The following is a 23,038-nucleotide window of genomic DNA, read 5'->3' on the forward strand; positions in this document are numbered from 1 at the left end:
TGTCGCGAGCCGGGACTCTGTCCAGCAGAGTCCAGGAAAGACGACACAGACACCAAGGTGAGGTTCAAGCTTCTGTTTCTCTTTCTTCCTTTATTCTCTCTTATTCTCTCTCATATTCTCTTCACTATGATGCTGTCTCTTTTTCTATTACACACTTCAGCTCTTTATATAGCGTTTTCCAACAGCCCTCCCCCCAGCCGGTATCAATCAGGGTCACACACGTGCAGCGGCCAGGCAGAGTGTAGCTCATTAGGCACGTAGCAAGATCATCAGGCTGGCAGCACCTGTTTGGCCTCTCCATACTTTGGAGTAAGCAAGCGGGAATCACGAGCCTTGGCAATCAGCCAAGAGTTGGAGTAAACAGCACGAGGTTTGGCAGCCAGCCAGGGTGCCATCTGGCTGACTCAGCTGTGCTCGCTTCCCACAGTAGTGTATAGTCTTTTTTGTGTATGTCTAACTCCTATCATCCAACTCACCTCTGCCAGTTTTTTATTTTCTTTTTATGAGTCATCTTTTTTGGGGTGGAAAAACAGATGATAATTATATTTTTATTTTTAGAAATTTCGGGATTTCTTCAATCAGAATGAAACCAGTGACCCAGCCAGGGACACATGCGTGATCCTCACAGTGGAAGGGCGAACATTTCCGGTGGATATCTTTTATCTACAAAGGTTTGGTGATGCTTGATTCTTGGTGGTGGTGATTAGACACCTAGGCCTGTCATGCAGAATGACGACCTACTTCATCTACCTGCAGCACAAAGGTCGATGAGGAGGAGCATGATGCATCTCCTGTTACTGACAGAATGTTCTGGAAGCCTGCCCAGCATCACAGCTGACTTTAAAGTGTTGACATTGATGTGCAAATTTACATGAGTCTGTAGCTCTTACTCTTAGCTCATTTGGAGAGAGTGAAGTAGTTGAAAGGCTGGTGGGAGGCAGTTTAATAGCTTTCGGAGCTGAGGATTCCAGGGTGCCATCAACAGAGGGAACCCTGGTAAGTTGAGGCATTTGGGTCTTGCTCTCTATAAATTTAGCAAGAAGGCCTGGCCAGCATTTTGGGGAGGATCCCCTTTGGATAGGAAAGGGGCCATCCTAATTGCTGTACCTAGTCACTGGACCTGGTCCATTCACTGGTAAATTCAGAGAGTTGTGACTTGACTTCTGAGTCCTGCTAGCTGGAGAGGATACCCACTAGCTCCATCCATCAGCCCCTAGGTGCTGTCCAGGGCCAGGAGGACAAATGGACCAGGAAGAAGGTGGGCTTCAGCATTCAGACCACAGCCCCTGGTTTTCTGTGACACAGCATCTTTGCATGCTAAAGATAACACATATGCATGATATATTACCTTTGTTTCTTAGCAAATAGTGCTAAAAACCATTATTTACATGTGATTATGTATTGTAAATGCTGCATTTAATGGCTTTTGCTTTTTTTATTTCCTTCTGGTGCTAGGGATTGAACCCAGAACCTTGTATGTGTTAGACAGGTGCTGTGCCATTGAGATACAGCCCTAGTCTTTGACTGCTGCATTAAAAAAGAGTGCATATTTATTTTAGTTAGTCTATATACTAATTACCTACCCAAACTAGCTTTCATGAGGTTTTGCTGTGAGATTATTAGGGTGATTAATGTATAACTAATGAGCATATTCTAGTGATGATTTTTTTTTCTTGTACTCTTTTTTCAGTCCTGTTCCTGATTATATCAAGGCAACTGTGGACACTGTGGTGAAAATTCACCAGACAGAGGGAGATGGAGATATACTAGCCTTCCTTACTGGTCAGGTAACTGCACTGGGCTTCTCCGATGCATAGACATGTTAAGGCAGTTCTAGAATTAATATAGAGTCCTCTTATGTCACCATTTGTTTCTTGTTTCATTGTACTTTTTAGTTACTAAATCGCATAAAAATTGTTGGTTTGATGTCATTTGTCTACCAACTAGATTGTCAGGGAGTTGTTGGCCCCTCCCTGTTGTGCCTGTAGAGGGGTAATTCTATTTTTCATTTCATGTGTATGTGTGTAAATGTGTGTGTATGTGTGCACCATGTGCATGCAGGTACCCATGGAAGCCAGAAGAGGGAGTGAGATCTCCTAGGATTGGAGTTACAGGCAGTTGTGAGCTGGTACCAGAGTTCTGGTCTTTTGGAAGAGTAGCAAGTGCTTTTAATGTTGGGGCCGTTTCTTCTGCCTGTATTTTTATTTTTATTTTATTTTATTTTATTTTTTTGTTATTTTGAGACAGGGTCTCACTGTAGCCCCAGCTGGCCTGGAACTGGCTATGTAGACCAGGCTGGCCTTGAACTCACAGAGATCCGCCTGCCTCTGCCTCCCAGTGCTGGGATTAAAGGTGTGTGCCACCACTCCTGGCTTGCCCATATTTTTTAAATTTATTAGCTGATTTCATTAGAGGTTTTTGAGTCAGTGGGCTGTTTTGTTTGCTGGTGTTGGATGTACTGGGCACCTTGCATGTTGCTACTTTTCTTTCTTTAAAATTTTTTTAAGATAGGGTCTCTTTGTAGCTCCAGCTGCTTGCTGTATAGACCAGGCTGACTTTCGCCTCATAGAGATCTACCTTCCTCTGCCTCTCAAGTGCTGGGATTAAAGGTGTGGACCACCATACCTAGTTGTACCTCTTTTCTTTTATTAAAAAATATTTTATTTAAAAAATTATTTTTATTTTATGTATAATTTATTATACAAAAATATTTATTGTGTGAATGTATTGCCTACATATATGTAAGTGCACCTGTGTTATATAATGCCTGTGGAGGCCAGAAGAGAACGTCAGATCCCCTGGAACTGGAGTTAGGATTGTTGTTAGGTGCTATGTGGCTGCTGGGAACCGAACCCAGTTCCTCTGTAAGAGCAGCCAGTGCTCTTAACTGTTGAGCCATCTCTCCAGCCCCTGTACCTCTTTTCTTAATGACACCTTTCCAGCTAATTCTGTAGGTGGCCAGTGGCGGCATAGTGGAAAAACAACTGAACAAACTGAAATGTCCCCCCAAGATTGTTATGCTGTTCAGACCTACCCTCCAGCAGGTAGTTCACTGCCAAACATTTTCCATAGTTAGTAGTCTTCTGAGGAAAGCTTTTAATGAGTTTATAGGCCACAACCTATCCATATGCATGTAAACTGCGTAAAACAGTCATTTTAAAAAAATATGTATGTGTGTGTGTCTATGTGGGTATGAGCACATGAGTGCAGGTGCCTGTGGAGGCCAGAAGAAGGCAGGCGTCAACCCCCCTGGAGCCAGAGTTACAGGTTGTTGAGAGTCACCCAATGTGTATGCTAGGCACTGAACTTGGTGGAGACCTCTTAATGGCAGTACTCAGTTTTAACTGCCTAGCCTTATCTCTAGCCTCTTACTGTTTTTATTATGGGGAATGCTTCTATTAACTATAGATGGTTTAGTTTTACTAATTAATAGCACAGTTGCAAATTTTCACCCTTTCGATACTATTGTTTGGTAGCATTTGATTAAATATCATACTGGAGTGGGATATAGCAGACTATAACTCGTGAAGGTGACCAAAGTGGAAGTCTGATTCCAGCACTCACTGTCTTTCAGTCTAACATGACCTGCCTCCGATTCATGTTGGCTTCTTTGGTTCCTGTTTCCATGTTTAGGAAGAAGTAGAAACTGTTGTGTCCATGCTGATTGAACAGGCCCGGGTGCTGGCTCGCACTGGGATGAAGAAACACCTCCGGGTTCTCCCCATGTATGCAGGACTGCCTTCCTTTGAACAGATGAAGGTGTTTGAAAGAGTGTCACGCAGTGTTAGAAAGGTGAGCCTCCTAGTGACCAGGGTGCTGACAGCCACTCATCCTCACATTGACTCTTTTTACCATGGGCTGAAAAGTTAGTTTTTGTTGCTTTTGGTGTATGTATGAGTGTGTGTGTGTGTGTGTGTGTGTGTGTGTGTATGTACATGTTTGTAAATATGGGCATTTATGTAAGCCACATTTGGAGGTCAGAGGGCAACTGTAGATGTCCATCCTCAGTTTCACTGTGTTTGAGACAGGGTCTCTGTCATTTGCCACTGTGTACACAAGGAAGTTTTTTGCCGTTATGTACATAGGAAACTTCCAGGGATTTTTCTGCCTGTGCCTCCGATCTTACTGTAGAATTGCTGGGATTACAGATGCAGGCTACTGTATAGGTTCCAGGGATTTGAACTCAGGGTCACATGCTTGCCTAGCAAGTTCTTTACCTGCTGAGCCATCTCTCCAGCCCTGGTTTTATTTTTTTTTAATTGAAGTGAAATCTGGTAAACAAGAACCTTTCTTTTATAATTTTAGGCCCATGTTTCTGTATAACAGGTCTAAAAATGCATAATAAATAATCCGAAGATCTCTAAACCTGCCCAGAGAAAGGCAACTCTGCTGGCAATGGGAGCAGGTGACTTCTCTTTCCTGTTTGTTTGTTTGTTTATTTATTTATTTATTTATTTATTTATTTTTGGTCTTTTTGAGACAGGATCTCGTTGTGGCCCCAGCTGGCCAGGCACTTACTATGTAGACCAGGCTGGCCTTGAACTCACAGAGATCCTCCTACTTCTGCCTGGGATTAAAGGCGTGCTGGGATTAAAAGCATGGGTTACCACTCCCGGCTATCTCTTTGCTTTTCTTTGCATAATATTTCTCATGGCATGATAAGCCTAAGAGACTGTCATGGTGGCTTGTGGTCAGTCAGGAAGTATAGGCAAAGTTACTACCAACCATTTCTAAACTATTTTGAGTATCAGTTTGCCTTTATAGCCAAGTTTAAATCAATTAATTCAAGGTGTGATGTAAACATACTTAGTCCTGAAGTCAGGGTGAGGAAGGGTGTGGTGGGAAGAAGCACTAGACTGGAAGAGACAGAGTCTGACTTCCTAGAAGCTCTGGACAGGAAGAAGCGGGAGTCTCATTCTGCCCCTCATCTTCTTATTCCTTTCTCCTCCCCAGCCCAGGATACTCAGCAGGGGCCCAGAGTAAAGTAGGCAGGGTCAATGTGAGGCTCCACCCCGACTTCAGGCCTTATGGAAAGGGTGCCCAGCTTCGTGGCCATTGGGATGGAACATGAATCTGCCCAGTCACACATAACCTGCAGCTAGTCAGTCAACAAGCCTGGATTCTACCACTGAGATACTGTCTGCTCTAGAATAAGTTGCTCAGCCTCAAGTTTCAGTTTTCCTAGCTATAAAACATGCATAAGAGCCAAACATTTTTATTACATTTATTATTTATTATATGTGTGTGCACATGTATGCTGTGGTGTATGTATGGAGGTCAGTCTTCTACCATGTGGATCCTAGGGATTGAACTCAGGTTATCAGGCCTGGTGGCAAGTGCCTTTACCTATTAAGCCATCTTACTGGCCCCAGTAATAACTTTTTTTAGACATGTTCTCATCGTATAGCTCTGGCTGGCCTGGAACCACCTGCTTCTGCCTCCTGAATGCTAGAACTAAAGGAGTGTGCCACCAGGTCCAGGAATAATAACTTTTAGATAGAGGGTTACAATTTTATACTATAAAGCCTTGTATTACATAAAAATAGGAAGCTTTTTAAAAGATATATTTCATTATATGTATATTATGTGTATGAGTGTTTGCCCTCATGTAAGTATTCCACATGTATACAATGCCTGCAGAGGTCAGAAGAGGGTGTTGGATCCCCTGGAACTGGAGTTATAGACAGTTGTTAGCTGCCATGTAGGTGCTGGGAATCAAACCCAGGTTCTCTGGAAGAACAGCAAGTGTTCTTAACCGCTGAGCCATCTCTTTAGCCTCCCCAAATAGGAAGATTTTTACAAAATCATTTTGTAAAGTATAAAGCACCCCTCCAAAACTCTGAGTGTTATATATGTGTCCCCTCTTGCTTGAAACCCTCTGGGGCAGCCCACAAGCACTCATGGTAGTACCGAGACTGCACATTAATTGGGCCCTGCGTCTGTCCCCAAGCTTGGCTTATGTTAATAGCTGCAGTTTCTTTTTCCTTTGCATCAGAGCTTCTGCCTTGGTCTTTGTAGGGTTGGCCACTTCCTGTTACTTGGTCTTGGCTCACAGTCATCTTTCAGGGTAGTTTTCCTTGGACACTAGTCTAAAGGGGCATGCCCTGTTGTTATAATGAAAATATATACCACGTCATATTTTTACCAACCTGTGTTTCCTTCCTGGTATTTGTCACTCTCTGAAGTAATCTGCTCCTTATATTCATGTTTCTACCCCAGACACTCACACTAGAACATAAACTCTGGAGAGTGGGGCTTTATCTTTTCTATTATGTATCCCTAGCACCTAGAAATAGCCTCTGGCCAAATGCAGAGCCTTAGAAAATAGCCATTGACCAGTACATGAATGTGCCTCTGCAAGATGCCTGTTTTGATTGTGCAAGAGGGAAAACAGACACTGTTGAATTTACCTTGTACCCAGTGTTAGATTCTAATCAGTTGATGTATGCATCTTATACAGTCCCCTCAGCAACCCTGGGAAAGGCGGCTATGTTATTATGTAGATGTGGAAACCAGTGCTCAGGAGGTTAAGGAGATGTGCACAGTCATAGACTTGAAGCATTCCAGCCCAGGGGCCTAGCTCTCAATCTGCCCCCTCAGCCTTCCAGATCCATCCAGATCCATGACATTTGAGATGTCAGTATATCTTTAGGATTTTTAAGCTTATTCAAAGTGGAAAGAACCAAATAGCTTTTCTTTTTACTCTTTTCTGTGGGGAACTAGGTGATTGTGGCTACCAATGTGGCAGAAACTTCTATTACAATCAGCGGAATTGTGTATGTGATCGACTGTGGCTTTATGAAACTGCGGGCCTATAACCCCAGGACAGCTATTGAATGCTTGGTGGTGGTACCTGTGTCCCAGGCTTCAGCCAATCAACGAGCAGGACGTGGTGGGCGCAACCGCTCTGGAAAGTGTTACCGCCTTTATACAGGTATGTGTCATTTTCCCTGATCGCTTTGGATGTTCTCATAGTAGCCTGGGCTTTGGATCATGGGGCGAACATTTGTCCCTCATGGCAGAACTTCCCTTATAACCCAGCCCTCCTAACCACCCCTTCCTTCTTTGTCAGTACTCTCCATTGGCTGTGTTCTGACCTCGTGTCTGTAACCACGCCCCTCCAAGCATGGGCTTTTGCCTCAGGTTCTGTCTTTCTTACTTTCCTTAAGCTTAATGAGCTGTTTTCTTATCATTAGACCCCTGAATCCTGTGACACCTCACATTGGATTCCTGCTCATCTTTGTCACGCTGTTCTGAGACTCATTCATAGACAGCAGTTGATTGGCTTTGTGCCATGTACCATGGTAGATTCTGGGGAAATTCTGATTGCTAGTTCCAGCCCTTGAGGCACCCTCTCCCAGCCTGAAGACAGCTGTAACCCATAGTGAGGCACCTGGAGCTGCACTTTCTCTGCCCTTCTCTTTTGTGGGAGTGGCTCAGAGATTTCCCCACCCTTTTTTCCTAATGTGCAGAGTTCATTTCCAAGTCATCATTAATTCCCTCCTCTGCTCAGTATCCACTTACAGCTGCTAAAGAGTTCTGGGGTTTAGCACTGCTAAGCATCTCTCCTTTCCTTCCTGGTTACCGCTGTCCTTAGAGTCATTGATGTTGTTTTTTATTCATCCTTTTTCTTTCTCTGTGGGTTTTGGACCTCAGGTCCTCATGCGTGCTAGACAAACACACCTCAACTACACTTCCAGCCATTATTCTTTTAACAAGTGTTCATAGACCACTTGCTGCATGCCAGGCATGGTACCAGGGCTTGGGGACCTAGGACTAGGACTGCATGGTGGGTGGTGTGGTAGTAGAGACAGACCCACGCACAAATGAGCATGTGATGGTGCGATAAGTCACTGTAGAGGAAAGGGGGCCCTGGAAGCACAGACTCAGCAGGGCTAGGGGTCCCCTACTCGGGAGTGGGGAATGCTTTGAGCCTGATCTTATTCAAAACCTCATAGTTATCCAGGTGAAGGGGGCAGGGCATTGGAGACTGGGTTTCAACACCCTAGGCAGGGCAATGGGATAACTGAACAGTAGTCCATTGTGCATTTAAACCCGCAGTGGTTTTCCACTCATTATTCTATCCCCATTCTGTCTGCTGGGCACATAATGCGTATGGACTTGAGAACCCGTTTTTAATTCTTTTGGGACTTTCAGGGTCATAGGTATGACAATTCTGTTTATTTTTTTTTAAGGAACTCAAGTTATTTTTAAAGAGGAAATGGGCACTGGCATCTCATGTGCCAAAGAAATCATGTGACAGGACATGGGCTAACACTGGGTCAGTGGGCTTGGGTGAAAGGTCACTGAGTCCTTAGCTTGAGCAGCTCTAGTGTAGGTATGGTTGGGAAGGGTCAGGGGGCATGAGTGCATGAGTGCCCAGCCTCAGGCTCCCAACTGAGCTTTCAGAGTGCAGCTGTTCCTTATAGCTTTCTAGAACCTTCCAGGACTTTTCCTCCAGCTTATCTCCTCTCACTAACTTCTGCAGTACCCTGCTTTTCAGCTGTACTGTGCTTTTGGGTCGCCCTCTGCTTCCCCATGTCTGCCCTGTTCCTTTGATGCACTGGACTAGTCTCTGCTCACAGATTCTTATGCTCACGACCGCTCTGCATGAGGCACCTTCAGAGCCTTCCTCCTATACCTCTGCTTTCCTCCTTCCTCCAGTGTATCGGGAGGAACACTTAGCGGGTCCTCCTCTGTTCTTCGTTGTTAGGCATGATTTCTGGTCTTGGTCCAGGTCCCTTCCTATCTCTGTAAGTCCTGATCGGACTGCCTGTGGCTTCGGCAGCTCTTGACCAGGCCTCGGGCTGTCAAGGCTGTGCAACTTTTGAGTGCTGTAGAACCCTGAGTGTCCTCGTACCTAAGCATTGAACACCCACTTCTCGGCCTCTTCTCAGTGGCATTAGCCTTTCATCTAATGACTTTGTTCTGCCTTGGCCTGCTGTATGCTTGGGAAGCGAGGTTGTCCCACTAAAAACACTATACCCAAGATGTTCTTGAAATGAAAGAAATTCCTGCTGTTGTCTGTTACTCGGAACTTTCCAGCTAGACCCATGTATTTGGCAGTTGATTTCACACAGTCCAGAATATTGGTTGTGTGTCTGTTTCCTTTTAGAAAACCTTTTACAGTTCTTCATCAATAGTATTTCTTCAGGAGACCTTTTGTTGTGCTTTGTTTTTCCTTTAGTTAACTAGAGTTTTATGTTCTAAATTGAGGCTGGACCACCCTAGTGTTTAAGGAGTGTGTGCGTCTGTTAAAATGTTGATTGATGTAGGAGAATTTGGTGTATGTAATCCATAAGCTTTCTGAATGTACACACAAATGCAGAATATGACAGCACTGGCTTCTGGGTATGTCAAGAAGCTTTTGGCTTCTTGACTTAAAAGCTAGATTTGTACAGTTCCTGTTCTTTGTAATTTGGTCCTTTGTCATAATCTGGATGTGGTTTTAGTGGTTTATTTTAAACTTTTCTTTGTTTATATGTGCCGTTTTGGCTTCTTTGACATACTCTGCCCACAGGAGGGTTGCCGGTAACTGGGCGCCAGTAGTGATTAACCTATGAGCAAATACTTGCTGCTTTGATTAGTATTTTGTTGCCAAAAAGCATTTGAAAAGCAGTATTCTGATGTCAGAGAACGGGCTTTTTATAAAGGTCTATTGTTCAATTGTATTTATTTGTTTTTTAAAGCAGAATGGCCCTTCCTAAATGTAAAGACAAGTTTGTCATGTCATACCCTGGGCTCTTGTTGAGGGTAGAGAAGGAAGGCCTCCTCTGGGATGTGCTTGCATTTGAGCGTCACATTCTATTGTTTCTGATTTCCTACCCTCAGAGGAAGCCTTTGACCAGTTGCCTCAGTCCACCGTCCCTGAGATGCAGCGCAGCAACTTGGCCCCTGTCATCCTGCAGCTGAAAGCCCTAGGGATTGACAATGTCCTCAGGTTCCACTTCATGTCGGTAAGGCCTGCTTCCTTCCCAGGAGCTTGCAGGGGGTTTCAGAACACTATGGCAGGCACGCCGTCTTTCTTTCTTCCCCGCTCAGCTCAGATGTCCTGTGCTACTTGGTTCCGTGCAGGGCATGGGGCCGACAGGCAGCACAGCCAGAGTTCCTGTTCTTCTGTAACCTGTCCTTTCACTGGGATAGAGACAAGGAAGTGAGTTACTATAGGGCAGCTTGAGCAGTGCTCTCAGGGACAAAGGTTGGGGACTCCCAGCCTTGTTTCTGGGTGTGAGGTGAAACGCAGCAACATGTCACCATATCAGGAGGATGGAGACTTAGGATAGGGTCTATGTATGGGCCTGGTATGGGCCTGGCTGCAGAGTGAGGCTAAGGGAGCTTTGGGAGCCATGAAGGGACCTTTGTGGTGTCTCTGGTGATTTCCTAAATCAAGTTGCAGGGGTAAAATTATTGGCCTAAGAAATGTGGTCCTTCTCAGGTTCCTGACACTTATGGCTCTACTCCTGAGGCCTGGCTCCCGCTGCCCTGTCAGTTCTTTTTTGCAGATACAGTGGTGGGGGAGTGGGGGTAAGCTGTCTTCACTTTTTTTTGTGTTTTTTTTTCCTAAGTTTACTGGCCACTTTATATTTCACCTGAATTAAACTTATTAGAGTTAGTATTTGTTAGCATTTTCCAAGATCTGTTAAATATTAAAATCCGACTTCACTGTAATGTCACATTTCTGGAAAATATTTTTCCTGTCATTTGTATTTTACTGGGCTTTTGTCTGTCTGTCTGTCTGTGGCTGATGTGTGGACATGCTAAGTGGGTCAGTGGTGAGTTCTTCTTGGCCTTTCTGGTTCCGACGGTTAGTTTTGTGCTTCTGAAGCACTCTCTTATCTTGTCAGTTAACACACACTCCTGTTCCTCTAGAATTTGATGATTTGAGAATTTGCATGTTAACTCTTTGTTCTAGATAGTGCATGATGTATGACATAAAAGTTTGTATTTGGGGTAATAAAGTCCCTGCTGGCATATGTCATGGGAAACCAGGGGCGTGAAACAATAGAATATACAGATACCAACACCACAGAGAAAGCCCTCGTATATGTGTGGAGAAAGTATCCCCACTGCTGCTGCTCTGCGGAATAAGATACTATAAAAAAGATGAACAGTATGTGCAGAGTTAACAGCCATGGGAAGTTTCCCATCTACAATTCCAAGGAAAACAAGACAGACATGACCTATCTCTGTCTTAAAAAATAGAGCCCTTAAGCTGGGCATGGTGGTGCACGCCTTTAGTCCCAGCTCTTGGGAGGCAGAGGCAGGCGGATCTCTGTGAGTTAGAGGCCAGCGTGGTCTGCATAGTGAGTTCCAGGACAGCTGGGGCTACAGGGAGACCCTGTCTCAAAAAGACCCCCCCCCAAAAAAAATATAGAGCCCTTATATGTATGTCGTTTAGAAGAAATCAAATATCCACTTAAAGGAAAGGCCACACACTGTAAACTAAAATGAAGATGCATTCCTCCAGGAGGTAGGGAGAAGTGCAGACTGGCTAGCTGTGAAGTCTGACTCTGAATTGAGTGACTAGTAAGAAAGACGACGAGCTACAAAACCGATGCATCTGGGAAGCCAAGGCTGTGTGCTGCTGGTGGCCACATGCTGTTCTGGTCTGGACCTTCTGACAGCATTTCGTAAGCCACAGAACTGTAGGTTATATTGGCCATGAAAGTGTCTCCTGAAAAAATAATTCAAAAGAAGAAAGGAACTTACATAGATCATGATGCTTGTAGAACTGTTTTATATTAAAATAAAAATAAAACCAACAATTGAAAACTGAAAGGGAAAAAACCCCAAATTTATCTTCATTTATTCCTTTCTGGTTATTTACCCCAAATTGTTTTTTAATGATTGAAATCACAGGGTACGTATAGTTTCCTATATTTAAGAATGTTGTTTACAGTAATGAAAAACTTGAAGCAACTCATTTGCCCAGTTACTGGAAAATTGACTTCTTTCTGGAGTATGACCATGGGGGTGTTTTATGTGGTTATCTCAAGTAATTACCTTGAGTCTCTGAGTATTAAAACAGTGAAAACAGAACACACAGCAAGAAACTGAGCTAGAACTATATATACATAGTAATTCCAAATATTAAAACTGCTTGCCTGTGAGCCCAAGTCAGATGAGGTCCTAGAGAAATAGTGGTAAATGATGCTTAGGTGAAAATACTATAGGTAGGTTTTTGTGGAGGGTAAGTTTCTTTGATGGATGATAATTGAGTGGAAGGAAGTAGGGTCAGGATTAAAAGGTGTGAAACCGGACCTTGCTAGCTATGTTCTGCAACTGTTAAATGAGAGCTTTGCTCTGTCACTTGAGTGTCAGAGAGCCCCAGAAGCAGAAGCTCCTCCACTGAGGTTATATGTGTCTCTCCATGGAGAAAGATGCTGCGGGCAGGAAGAAAGCTTGGTGGACTGAGGACAGGATTTGCTCAGCAGTACTTGGTCAGATACCCCATGTGCAGTGAATCAGGTTCGGTTCCCACCCTCAAAGTGCATATAGTCACTGTAGCTTTTAAAGGTTTGACTTTGTTTTCTGTCAAACAAAGTGGGTGATGTAGAATAGAGAAAGTACCTCAGCTTAGACTCTGACAATGCCACCAAATGCCATTTTCTTATTGTTACTTTCCTCATCTGTAAAGTTAAAACACTCCAGTGCTTAATGCCTTTACTGTATGCATGCACAGTTAGAGGAAAGGCAGTACAGTTTGAAAAAGTACTATGAGTTTATTACCTGGCTTATTAGGAGCCAAGTAACTTAGAAGGAAATAATGCTGCCAACACCCAGCAGGTGCACAGTGAAGATTTGTAGCGGGAAGGAAAAAGAGACACGGTATCAGAGCGTCCCACTCGGGACAGTGTGGGATTTGCCCCACTTTGAGTATCTAGCTTTCTCTGTTAATTTCAGAAATTTTAACATGTTATTAGCCAACCATTAGCAAGGTCTAGGCAGGGCTCCAGGTGATGCAGAGGTAAGCCTGCCTGTGCTGTGGTATCTGCAGCTCTCAGTGCAGAGGAAGGCCAAGGAGAGCTTAGGGAAGTGAAGAGATAGTTTATGGTAGGGACTGTCTCCTCTGGAGGGGAGGGAGGAGGAAGGTCACCCAGGGAAGCCGTTAAGTCTTAGAGGACAAGCAACACTGAGGATGCTGGGAAGGCAGGAAGCACATTTCAGGGTGCCAGCAGCGTGGAGACTGGGAAGACTGGGTGTAACAGAGGGAGAGGGGGCTGAGCCATGTGGTCACAATTTTCTGTTCCTTGCCAAAGAAATGAAATTTAAGAGGACTCTTATGTGTTTTACAGCCCCCTCCAGCACAGTCGATGGTTCAAGCTTTGGAGCTACTCTATGCTCTGGGAGGTATGCCTCTTTCTTACTTTCTGTTCTCTTGTGTGATAGTAGATAGCTGGATTCACATTGCGGCTCTTAGATAATGTGTCTTTTGGAGTGGGATTGGTCCTGTCCATGTGTCCATGACAATTTATAAAGTATAGCAGAAGCTGTGGACAGCCAGCCATCACCAGGGCCATGTGCCCAAGAGATACCCAGAGAGTAGCAATTCTCTAAAGATTCCAGACATTCTGTCCTCAGACTTCTTACATCCCCCCATCCTGAAATCTGTAGGTAGTGTTTCTCTTCCCCACCCACCTTCGTTTCATCCCTGGAGGTCTCTGCTGGAATTGGGCAGATGAGCAGCCTGCAGGATTATTTGGGTGAGGAAACACTGTTGTGGACTGTTAGGGTGAGGGAACACTGTGTTGTGCACTGTTAGGGTGAGGGAACACTGTGTTGTGGACTGTTAGGGTGAGGGAACACTGTGTTGTGTACTGTCTGGGTGAGGGAACACTGTGTTGTGCACTGTTAGGGTGAGGGAACCCTGTGTTGTGCACTGTTAGGGTGAGGGAACACTGTTGTGGACCTTTTGGGTGAGGGAACACTTGTGCACTGTTTGGGTGAGGGAACACTGTTGTGCACTGTTAGGGTGAGGGAACCCTGTGTTGTGGACTGTTAGGGTGAGGGAACCCTGTGTTGTGGACTGTTAGGGTGAGGGAACACTGTGTTGTGGACTGTCTGGGTGAGGGAACACTGTGTTGTGGACCTTTTGGGTGAGGGAACACTGCTGTGGAAAAAGTGCTGTTGGCTTGTTTGAAAGCATAGTGTGTATCTTAAGATGGAGAAAGTGGTATGTGCTTCTATGAGTGGTGCCTGGTGAGTGCAGTGTCCAGTTTGGTAATAAGTTTTTGTCCCAAGATTTATTTTTAGTCTTTTAAAAATAGCTTTGTTGAAGTACACTTCACATAACCATAGAGTTCACTCATTTACCACTTACTCTGATACAGTCAGAGCTGTGCAGTCTTCGCCATAGTCCAGTCTTAGAACATTTCCATTTCTCCCAGAAGAGATGTGTATCTGTCTGTTAGTACCCACTCTCCACTCCCATCCTCCCTGACCCTGGCCACCACTAACCTGGTTGTCTCTTAGATTTGCCTACTCTAAAACATTTCCTATAAATGGAGTCCTTGATAGTCATTAGTGATTTGCCTTTCATGTCTCTTTCCCCAAGGTTCATCACATCACTTGTAGCACGTACCAGTGCAACACTTCTGTTTTACTGATGCGTAATACTCCAGCGTATGGATATGTTATATACTGTTGTATCTGTTCATTAGCTGGTGAACTTTGTGTTGTTACCAGCACTTACTCTTGTCTGTCTTTTTGTGTCAGCCATACTGGTGGATGTGAAACACTATCTGGTAGTTTTGATTTACACTTCTCTGAGGACTTACAGTATTGAGAACCCTTTGGCTTATTTGCTGTTGTTCACAGTGTCTCTAGTTGCTTTGTATTCCTGGGACTTTGGTTCCAGGACCGCTTTAGATACTAAAATCTAGAGGCACTCAAGTCTCATGTAAAGTGACATATTGGTTGCACATAGCTGACACACATCCTCCTGCATACTTTAAATATCTCTAGATTGCTTACACCTACTACAGTGTAAACTGCTGTATTGTTTAAGGAATAATGATAAGAATAAAAGTCTATATGTGATTAGTTCAATTTTTTTTTGAAACAGGGTCTCCCTGTAGCCCCAGCTGACCTGGAACTCACTATGTAGACCAGGTTGGCCTTGAACTCACAGAGATCTGCCTGCCTCTGCCTCCTGAGTGCTGGGATTCAAAGCATGGCTCACCATGCCGATGTGAATAGTTCCGTTTTATTCTCAAATATTTCAAACCATAATTGGTTGAATCTGAGGATGTGGAATCCATAGATAGCTATGGAGGGTTGACTGTATCTTGTTAAGCAAGGTGTCAGTTCAAATTGTTTGCTCATTTTTATTTGGGTCACTGTCTTTTTATTACTAAGTTGGAAGAGTTCTTTACATATTCTGAATATAACTCTCCTGCATGACTTTTAAGTACCTTCCTGTCTCTGGTACTCACCCTTTTATTTGGGGGCATTATGTGCAGTACATGGGTCTAAATTAAAAAAAAATTATGTACATGCGTGTATTGTATGTAGTATTGTATGTATGTAAGTGCACCCATGTTGTGCAATGCCAGTGGAGGACAGAAGAGGGCATTGGATCTCCTGGAACTGGTTGTTATCTACTATGTAACTGCTGGGAATTGAACCTGGGTCCTCTGCAAGAGCAGACAGTGCTCTTAACCTCTGAGCCATCTCTCCAGCCCTGTGGCTAAGTTTTTATGTGGCTCATTTTCCCCAGCTTTTCTTTAGTCACTTGTACTTTGGTGTTGTCAAGTCTAAGGACACAGTGCTGTGCAGGTGGAGTTGTCTCCATGGCAGCATGTGTGCTTAATGTATAGGAGGCCTTGGGTTCAGTCCCTAGGACCCCAGACAGCAACCAGACAGCTAAACAGGAAACACCACTGCTGACTCCTCTCATTACATTTTACTTGTAGGTTTCATTCAGAGTTTGGACTCTTGTATTTACGTCTGATCCATTCTGGTTAATTTTTTATTTGGGCTGAGGAAGGGTCCATTTAAATTCATTATATTCTTCTCTTTGAAGGAATAGTTAATTGTAGATCTTAAAAGCTCTCTACTGATTTGAAAGGTCTTTGGCTTATTCCATCCAAAAAAATCCCAGAGTATGTGTTGATAGGTTTCTTACCCAGCTTTCAGAGTGTAGTAGGGGCTTGGCGGCAGGCGTGTCTGGATGACAGTCAAGCAATGTTGAATGTATGGATTTTCCTAGTTAAACTATTTCTTCACCAACTTAAATTGCTAGAAAATGAGAGGGAAAACCATGATTTAGTTTTGCCTTTGAGATGATTGTATTGGAACAGAGAAGACAGCCCTTTTCTGTCCAGTTCTGAGCATTGTAGCACTAATTTTAAACAGTGAAACAATAGTCTATATATTGGGGTTCTGGAACCCAGTGTCTCATACTGAGGATTGATAGGTCAGGAGGACAGGTTGGGGAGGGGAAGGACGGAGGCATCCATCCAGTTCCAGGGACAGAGGAAGAGGTTGTAGGTCAGAGTTCAGGGTCAGTGTGCTTGGCCTTCTGATGATTCACATAGTTTGAGAAGGGCAGGATCCAGAGATGCCGTCTTGGCATACTTGTAGTATGTCAGGCCTAGACATGGAATAGGATCCAGAAAGTGACAGGAGCAGCAGCCAGGGACAGAGGGGCATCATGGGAACTGAGGGAGAATAGCGAGGAAACTGCTGGAGGCCAAAAGGCTTTCATGTGTCTGTGCTGCTCAATTGTCAGACACATACAGAGAGCAGTTTCTGTGAGCAGCCAGGATGGAGGGGGTTCCTGTGGCCTGGGGAGAGAGTGGGAACAGGAGGAGGGTAGTGGGCTGTTGCCTTATAATTCAGTTCTTGAATAGAAGTGGCAGTTTTTAAAAACTGGGTGCTGAGGAGCCCAGTGGAGATGGTTTCTTCCTTTACTGTCATGGCTCTCATGTTGGGCTGAGTTTGGTGTGTATGAGTCATCTTTTTGTCTGTTCTTTTTTTAAAACAATTTATTTTATTTATCTTTATGTGTATGAGTGTATTGTCTGCATATGTGTAAGTGCACCCATGTCATGCAATACCAGAGGAGGTCAGAAGAGGGCATCAGATCCCCTGGACCTGTAGTTAGGACAATTGTTAGCTGCCATGCGGGTGCTGGGAATCAAACCTGGGTCCTCTGCAAGAGTAGTCAGTGCTTTTAACTGCTGAGCCATCTTTCCAGCCCTTTATACCATTCTTTAAAGCATACATCGTCTTTTATTCTCTGCACTGTTCGTCTCCCAGCACAGTGCTGCATGCCTTCTGATGTCTTCTGATGTCTTCTGATGTCTTCTGATAGGTCTGGACAAAGACTGTCGCCTAACTGAACCACTTGGCACGAGGATTGCGGAGTTTCCCCTGAACCCTATGTTTGCAAAGATGCTGCTAGAATCTGGTGGGTGGAGCCTGACTGCTCCTTTTGGCTTTATTTTGGTTGCCAGGGGACTTGTTTCCCTGAATTCTGTGCATCCTGGGGATCAACTGTGGTTTAAAAAATGACAACAGCAGTATAGTGTTTATTTTTGACTAATTAATAATTATGGTTTGATATAGATATAGTAGAAAGAGTCAGTCAAGGTACTTTGTCTTTACATTGGGTGACAGTTCATGAAGGTGTGTTTTAGAGCCAGCATGGTAAAAGTTAGCATGGTGAAATTTAGCTGTAACTGTGTTTAGGACAAGAAGACGGCCTCTGCTTTCCTGAAGAAACAAATTCTAAGTATGGTGAATTCATTGTGTACCCATCAGGGACCTCTCGGGACCTACTTGAGCCGGAGTGCAGTTTGCTCTGGCCTGTGCCCTGGAGGATAGGTGGCTACAGATTCTGTTTTTAATAGCCAGCAGCAGCAGTAGCCTAGCATGCTGGTCTCCCTGTGCCTTGGGCTTTCCAGAGCACAGGAGTACTTTGGAGAGGCAGGCTATCCCACAGATGGGCCAGGAGCAGGGGGACAGCAGGAGCCCACAGCCTCATACCCACTATCTTCCTTTCTTTCTGTGCTTATGCCCGGATTCCAGCTGTCCATACAGAGGGCAGGGAGCAAGCATGCAGCTGGCCTGCCCTTGGTGACAGGACAGTCTGGACCGTACCCTGGCTGGCAGTGAGAGCCCTCAGCCTTAGAGCTGCTGAGTAGAACTCTTCAGAGTCCTCCATAGCAAACTACACATGGGAGTGTTCCACGTGGCATGGTGAAGCATTTATGCACTAGGAACTTAAAAAAGAAACTATAAAATAGGATCTTATTTTATAGTACAAAGAAAGTATTGAAAATAGCTTTTGCTCCTTGTTGTAGCATTGTATGTTTACAAACATGCCTTTCACTTTCTAGGAAATTTTGGTTGTTCCCAGGAGATTCTGAGCATTGCAGCCATGATGCAGATCCAGAATGTCTTCGTGTTCCCCTCAAACCAGAAGTCTCAGGCTGTAAGTCTGGCTTCCTTCTCCAGCTGGTCATAGTATTCTTTCACTTTGCATGTTTCTTCTTAAACTCAGAAGTTATACAGCTCTGATGACAGAGCTGTATAAAAGATGTAGATCACAGTTGAGCAAGTGCTGTGTATTGTGTGAAGTATTTAACGAGAAGCCGTCACCTGAATTGCTCAGCAGAAACCGTGGTGGGCACTTAAGTGACATAAGTCGAATCAATAGGCAGAGCAGGCTGATGTTGTGCAGGTGGGGGGCATTTTTGAGCTAAAACTGGGGTGCTAGCACCCTTCCTAAGGCACAGGCATCCATGCTGAAAGATAGTAGGTATTAGAAAGGAGCACCCAAGACAGAGGTGGCTGGGGCAGGTAGAGGGAGTAACACGCCTGTTGCAAATTCTGTCGTCCTCCTGTACTGTAGTGTATTTGTAGACTATGTGTTTTCCCGTTTTGTCTGTTGTCCCAGGGGTTGGGGGGTGGGTGGTGGTGGTGGTGGTGATGTGTGTGTGAATCCCTTTAATTAATCTTTTTAAAGAGCTCTGTTTCAGGGCTGGAGAGATGGCTCAGTGACTAAGAGCACTTGATGCTCTTGCAGAGGACTGAGTTCTGTCTCACATGGTGGCTTAGAACCATTTATAACTCCAGTTCCAGGGGATCCAATGCCCTCTTCTGGCATCTATGGGCATTGTATGCACATGGTGCACTTAACATACTTGTAGGCAAAGAAACAAACAAAATAAAATATACCATGCATACACATAAAATAAAAATAAACATTTAAAAAAAAAGAGCTCTAACTAGGCATGGTAGCACATACCTTTAATCCCAAAATTTGCTCAGCTGCACTTACAGAACACTCCGAACACATAAAATTAAAATAAGTAGCCAGGCATGGATGCATATACCTTTAATCCTAGCACTCAGGAGGCAGAGGCAGGCAGATCTCTATGAGATTGAGGCCAGCCTATTCTACATAACAAGTTCCAGGTCAACTGGAACTACAGGGAGACCAAAACAAACAAACAAACAAATAAATAAATAAAGATATAAATAAATAAATAATTCTGGCACTTGGGAGGCAGAGACAGGTAGGTCTTTATGAGTTTGAGGCTAGCCTAATATACATAGCAAGTTCCAGGCTAGCCAAGAATATATAGTGAGACTCTGTCTCAAAAAACAAACAAAAAAAAATAAAAATAAAAAAAAAACAAAAAGAACTCCACCTCATGCAGTAAACGTAGGTTTCAAAGGTAAAAGCAGGGGCTCTCCTCGTCTTCTTTGCAGCACACCCCTCCCAGCCTCATTACATCCCAAATGCTTAGAAATTGCCTGATCTGGAGTAGGTGTCAGCAAAAGTCTGTCATTGGGAGGGAAAGAGGCAGGAAGGAGCTTCATTTGGGCACATTTGGTTCAAAGATAAACTTCTGAAGTTAGTAAAAGTACATTTGTGTCCTGGCCATATTTATTTATTTATATGCTGCTCTACAACCCTGTGGGAACAAATGACATTGTTTGCTAGAGAAAGAATTCAAGGGGTCTGAAAGGAGTTCAAGAGGAGATGGAGAGTAGCTTGTGGTTATGGGACCCAGGGAAGTCGGGCTGTCAGCTCACCTCTACTGTACCACATTACCTAGCACAAGAGATATGTGGAAGCCAACTTCTAAATGGAACTTTATTTTTCACAGACTCGAGTGCACCGGAAATTTGCTGTGGAAGAGGGTGATCATCTCACTATGCTCAACGTGTACGAAGCATTTATCAAAGTAAGCACAGCTGCCATTCATAGGGACCCTCCACTTACCCACTTGGAGTGGTCTAGGAGGAGGCCAGAAGTTTGTTCACAGACAACTGGCCAAGAGACCCCTCTGCTTTACCGTTATGTATTTCCCAGCATCCCACTGGGGTTTCTAGTCTTGTATTGCTGGGAAAACTCAGGAATGCGTGCTGCTTTTCTTTGGAGATGTGGTGTACTTGAGGTGGCCTGGCAGCCTGACCTCCTGATGTCCCACATTTATTGTGCATTGGACAGAAGAGTGACAATTGAATAGGAAGTTCTACCAGAGTGACCTGAGAACAATTTAGTCTTGGGCTATGCCTTCAGATAGTCCCAGCTTCTGTGAGAGTGTGGTCATCAAGGATCTGTAGATATCCACATATCTTCTGTGGTTCTCACGAACAGTGCTAATTTTCACTCTGAAAACCCTGAAACTAAGCAAATAATAGAGCCTAAAAGTCTCACTAAATATTACCAAAGAAAGTGTTATAAAACTTAGGAAACAAAGTAATACAAAGGAATGTGATTCATATTTCCATGTTTTGGTTGTTAGCCTTTAATGGCAACCAGGAATGTTATTTCATATTTTCAATATTCATTTCTCAAATACTTTTTAAAAAGGAAATATTGGGACTAGAGAGATGGCTCAGTGGTTAAGAGTGCTAACTCCTCGTGCAGAGGACCTGGGTTCAGTTTCCAGCACCCACATGGTAGCTAATAACAGTTCGTAACTCCAGTTCCAGGGGATCTGACACTCTCTTCTGATCTCCATGGGCATTGCACAATGTGAGTGTACTTACACACAGGCAATACACTCATACACATAAAATAAAAATAATAAAATGTTTTTTGAAAAGGAAATATCAAAGTTTTGTTTTACCAGAGATTTAAAGATTACTCAGTTAATGGTTTTCAGAAGAAAAAAAGATCTGCTATTGAGATGTACAGTTGAAGTCTGTTAGCATTTGTGGTACAGATGCAGCATCCCATCCTGGCCTGAAGCTTTGTCTAGTGGTGGAATGCGGCTGCAGATCTGCATTGTATGTGACAGTTGCTGTCTGGGACAATCTCATGTGAATTACATTTTTTAAATGTTGCTGCATTTAGAACATTTACTTAAAAACTTCCTCCCCTGCTGGAGAGATGGCTCCTTGGTTAACCTCCTGGCAGCTAACAACTGTCTGTAACTCCAGTTCAAGGGGAACCGATGGATGCCCTTTTCTGGTCTCGGCGGGCATTGTGTGACACATGTGCACTTATATACGTACAGGCAAAACACTCATGTACAGAAGATAAAAAAAACCCAACTTTCCATCCTAATTTAAAATGTAATTTTAGAGGTGTATTCCCTTAGCAAAAACTTAATACATGACACAATGATGCATTTTTTGAAGAAGAGGAGATGGGCATGGTGACACATGCCTTTAAATCCCAACACTTGAGAGGCAGAGGCAGGCAGATTGCTGAGATTGAGGCCAGCCTGGTCTACACAGGGAGTCTGATCCTGCCTTGAAAAAAAAAAACCAGAAAAAAACAAGAACACAGAAGAAAATTAAACATACTGTTGATAGAAAAATCCCACATCCCACATTGAGGATAGTTAGGAGTTTGAAAATTATTTCTGTATCAGCAGATCTTATGGATAGTTCCTGCCCTGTGTCAACTTGGACTGATGATGGCTCGTCTGTCCTTCAGGTCTCATTTGCTTGCTAGTGTGGAGAGAGGCCACAGAGAAACCGGCAGATTGCTTGGTTGACAACATCTGTTTTAGAGGTGGGGGTGTGGTGGGGAGTCAGGTCTCATCTCTTCACAGAGTTACTATGGTTGTGGCCATTTCTGACTTTGCTGACGCTTCCTCTTGGGGTCTTCTGTAGCACAACAAGAGCTCCCAGTGGTGTCAGGAGCATTTCCTAAATTACAAGGGTCTCGTCAGAGCTGCGACTGTGAGAGAACAGTTGAAAAAGCTCCTTGTCAAGTTTCAGGTGCCCAAGATGTCCAGCGAAGGTGAGTGTGACTGCCCTGCCTGTGGTTCCCTTCTTTGCTCTGCTCAGTTCTGTTTTAAGTTCCTGTGCTGGGCTGATGTGACGCTGAGAAGTGGGTGCTGTCCCTGCACTGATGCGGTGCTGATGAAATGTTGAATATAGAGTTGCATGTGATATTTCTGTGGGTTGTACCCCTCCCCCAAATTCCTAAAACTTAGGAAAACATTTAAGAATTGTTAGCTTTCACCTCATTACACACTGTATAATTAATATAATGATGTGCTTACTGCAAGAAGAATTACTTTAAAAAACAAACCACAGAGTTTCACATAGCCCAGGCTGGCCTCAAACTGCTCTGTAGCTGAGGATGACCTTAAGTTTCTGATCCCCTGCCTCCACCTCTCAAGTGCTGGTATTACAGACATATGTAACCATGTCCAACTTAGAAAAATTACTTTAAAATTTTTTGTTGTTACATTTTATTTGTGTGCATGTGTGTGGGAACGTGTATATGTGTGCACATGAGCATGGCTCTTGGAGTCAGTTCTCTTCTTCCACATGTGTGTTCCAGGGATTGAACTCATGTCAGATTTGGGTGGCAAGTGTCTTTACTTCTGAGCCATCTTTTTGAGACAGGTTCTCCCCCCTGTAGCCCCAGCCGGCTGGGAACACTCTATGTAGCCTAGGCTAGCTTGATCTTACAGAGATCTGCCTGCTTCTGCCTTATGAGTGCCGAAATTAAAGGCATGCATGCGCTGCCACACCCAGCTTGCTGAGCTGTCTTGATGGCCCCCCAAAACTACTTTTTTTTTTTGGTGTTTTTGGGAAAGGGGTTCCCTGTGGC

The 23,038-nt window shown here is 44.0% G+C and overlaps 1 protein-coding gene across 1 annotated transcript in view; it reads left to right on the forward strand.

The window, feature by feature from the left end:
* Positions 1 to 23,038, forward strand: part of Dhx35 (DEAH-box helicase 35) — a 74,788-nt gene that overhangs the window by 38,737 nt on the left and 13,013 nt on the right. Inside the window, exons 9-18 of the mRNA XM_008849582.1 lie at positions 559 to 671; positions 1,691 to 1,787; positions 3,634 to 3,792; positions 6,724 to 6,934; positions 9,832 to 9,956; positions 13,296 to 13,350; positions 17,318 to 17,413; positions 18,345 to 18,439; positions 20,124 to 20,201; positions 22,087 to 22,216. Coding sequence (XP_008847804.1) covers positions 559 to 671; positions 1,691 to 1,787; positions 3,634 to 3,792; positions 6,724 to 6,934; positions 9,832 to 9,956; positions 13,296 to 13,350; positions 17,318 to 17,413; positions 18,345 to 18,439; positions 20,124 to 20,201; positions 22,087 to 22,216 — 1,159 coding nt within the window. The remainder of the gene's footprint in view (positions 1 to 558; positions 672 to 1,690; positions 1,788 to 3,633; positions 3,793 to 6,723; positions 6,935 to 9,831; positions 9,957 to 13,295; positions 13,351 to 17,317; positions 17,414 to 18,344; positions 18,440 to 20,123; positions 20,202 to 22,086; positions 22,217 to 23,038) is intronic.

This window comes from Nannospalax galili, unplaced genomic scaffold, assembly GCF_000622305.1.
Source record: "Nannospalax galili isolate Female #2095 unplaced genomic scaffold, S.galili_v1.0 scaffold765, whole genome shotgun sequence".
Taxonomy (NCBI): domain Eukaryota; kingdom Metazoa; phylum Chordata; class Mammalia; order Rodentia; family Spalacidae; genus Nannospalax; species Nannospalax galili.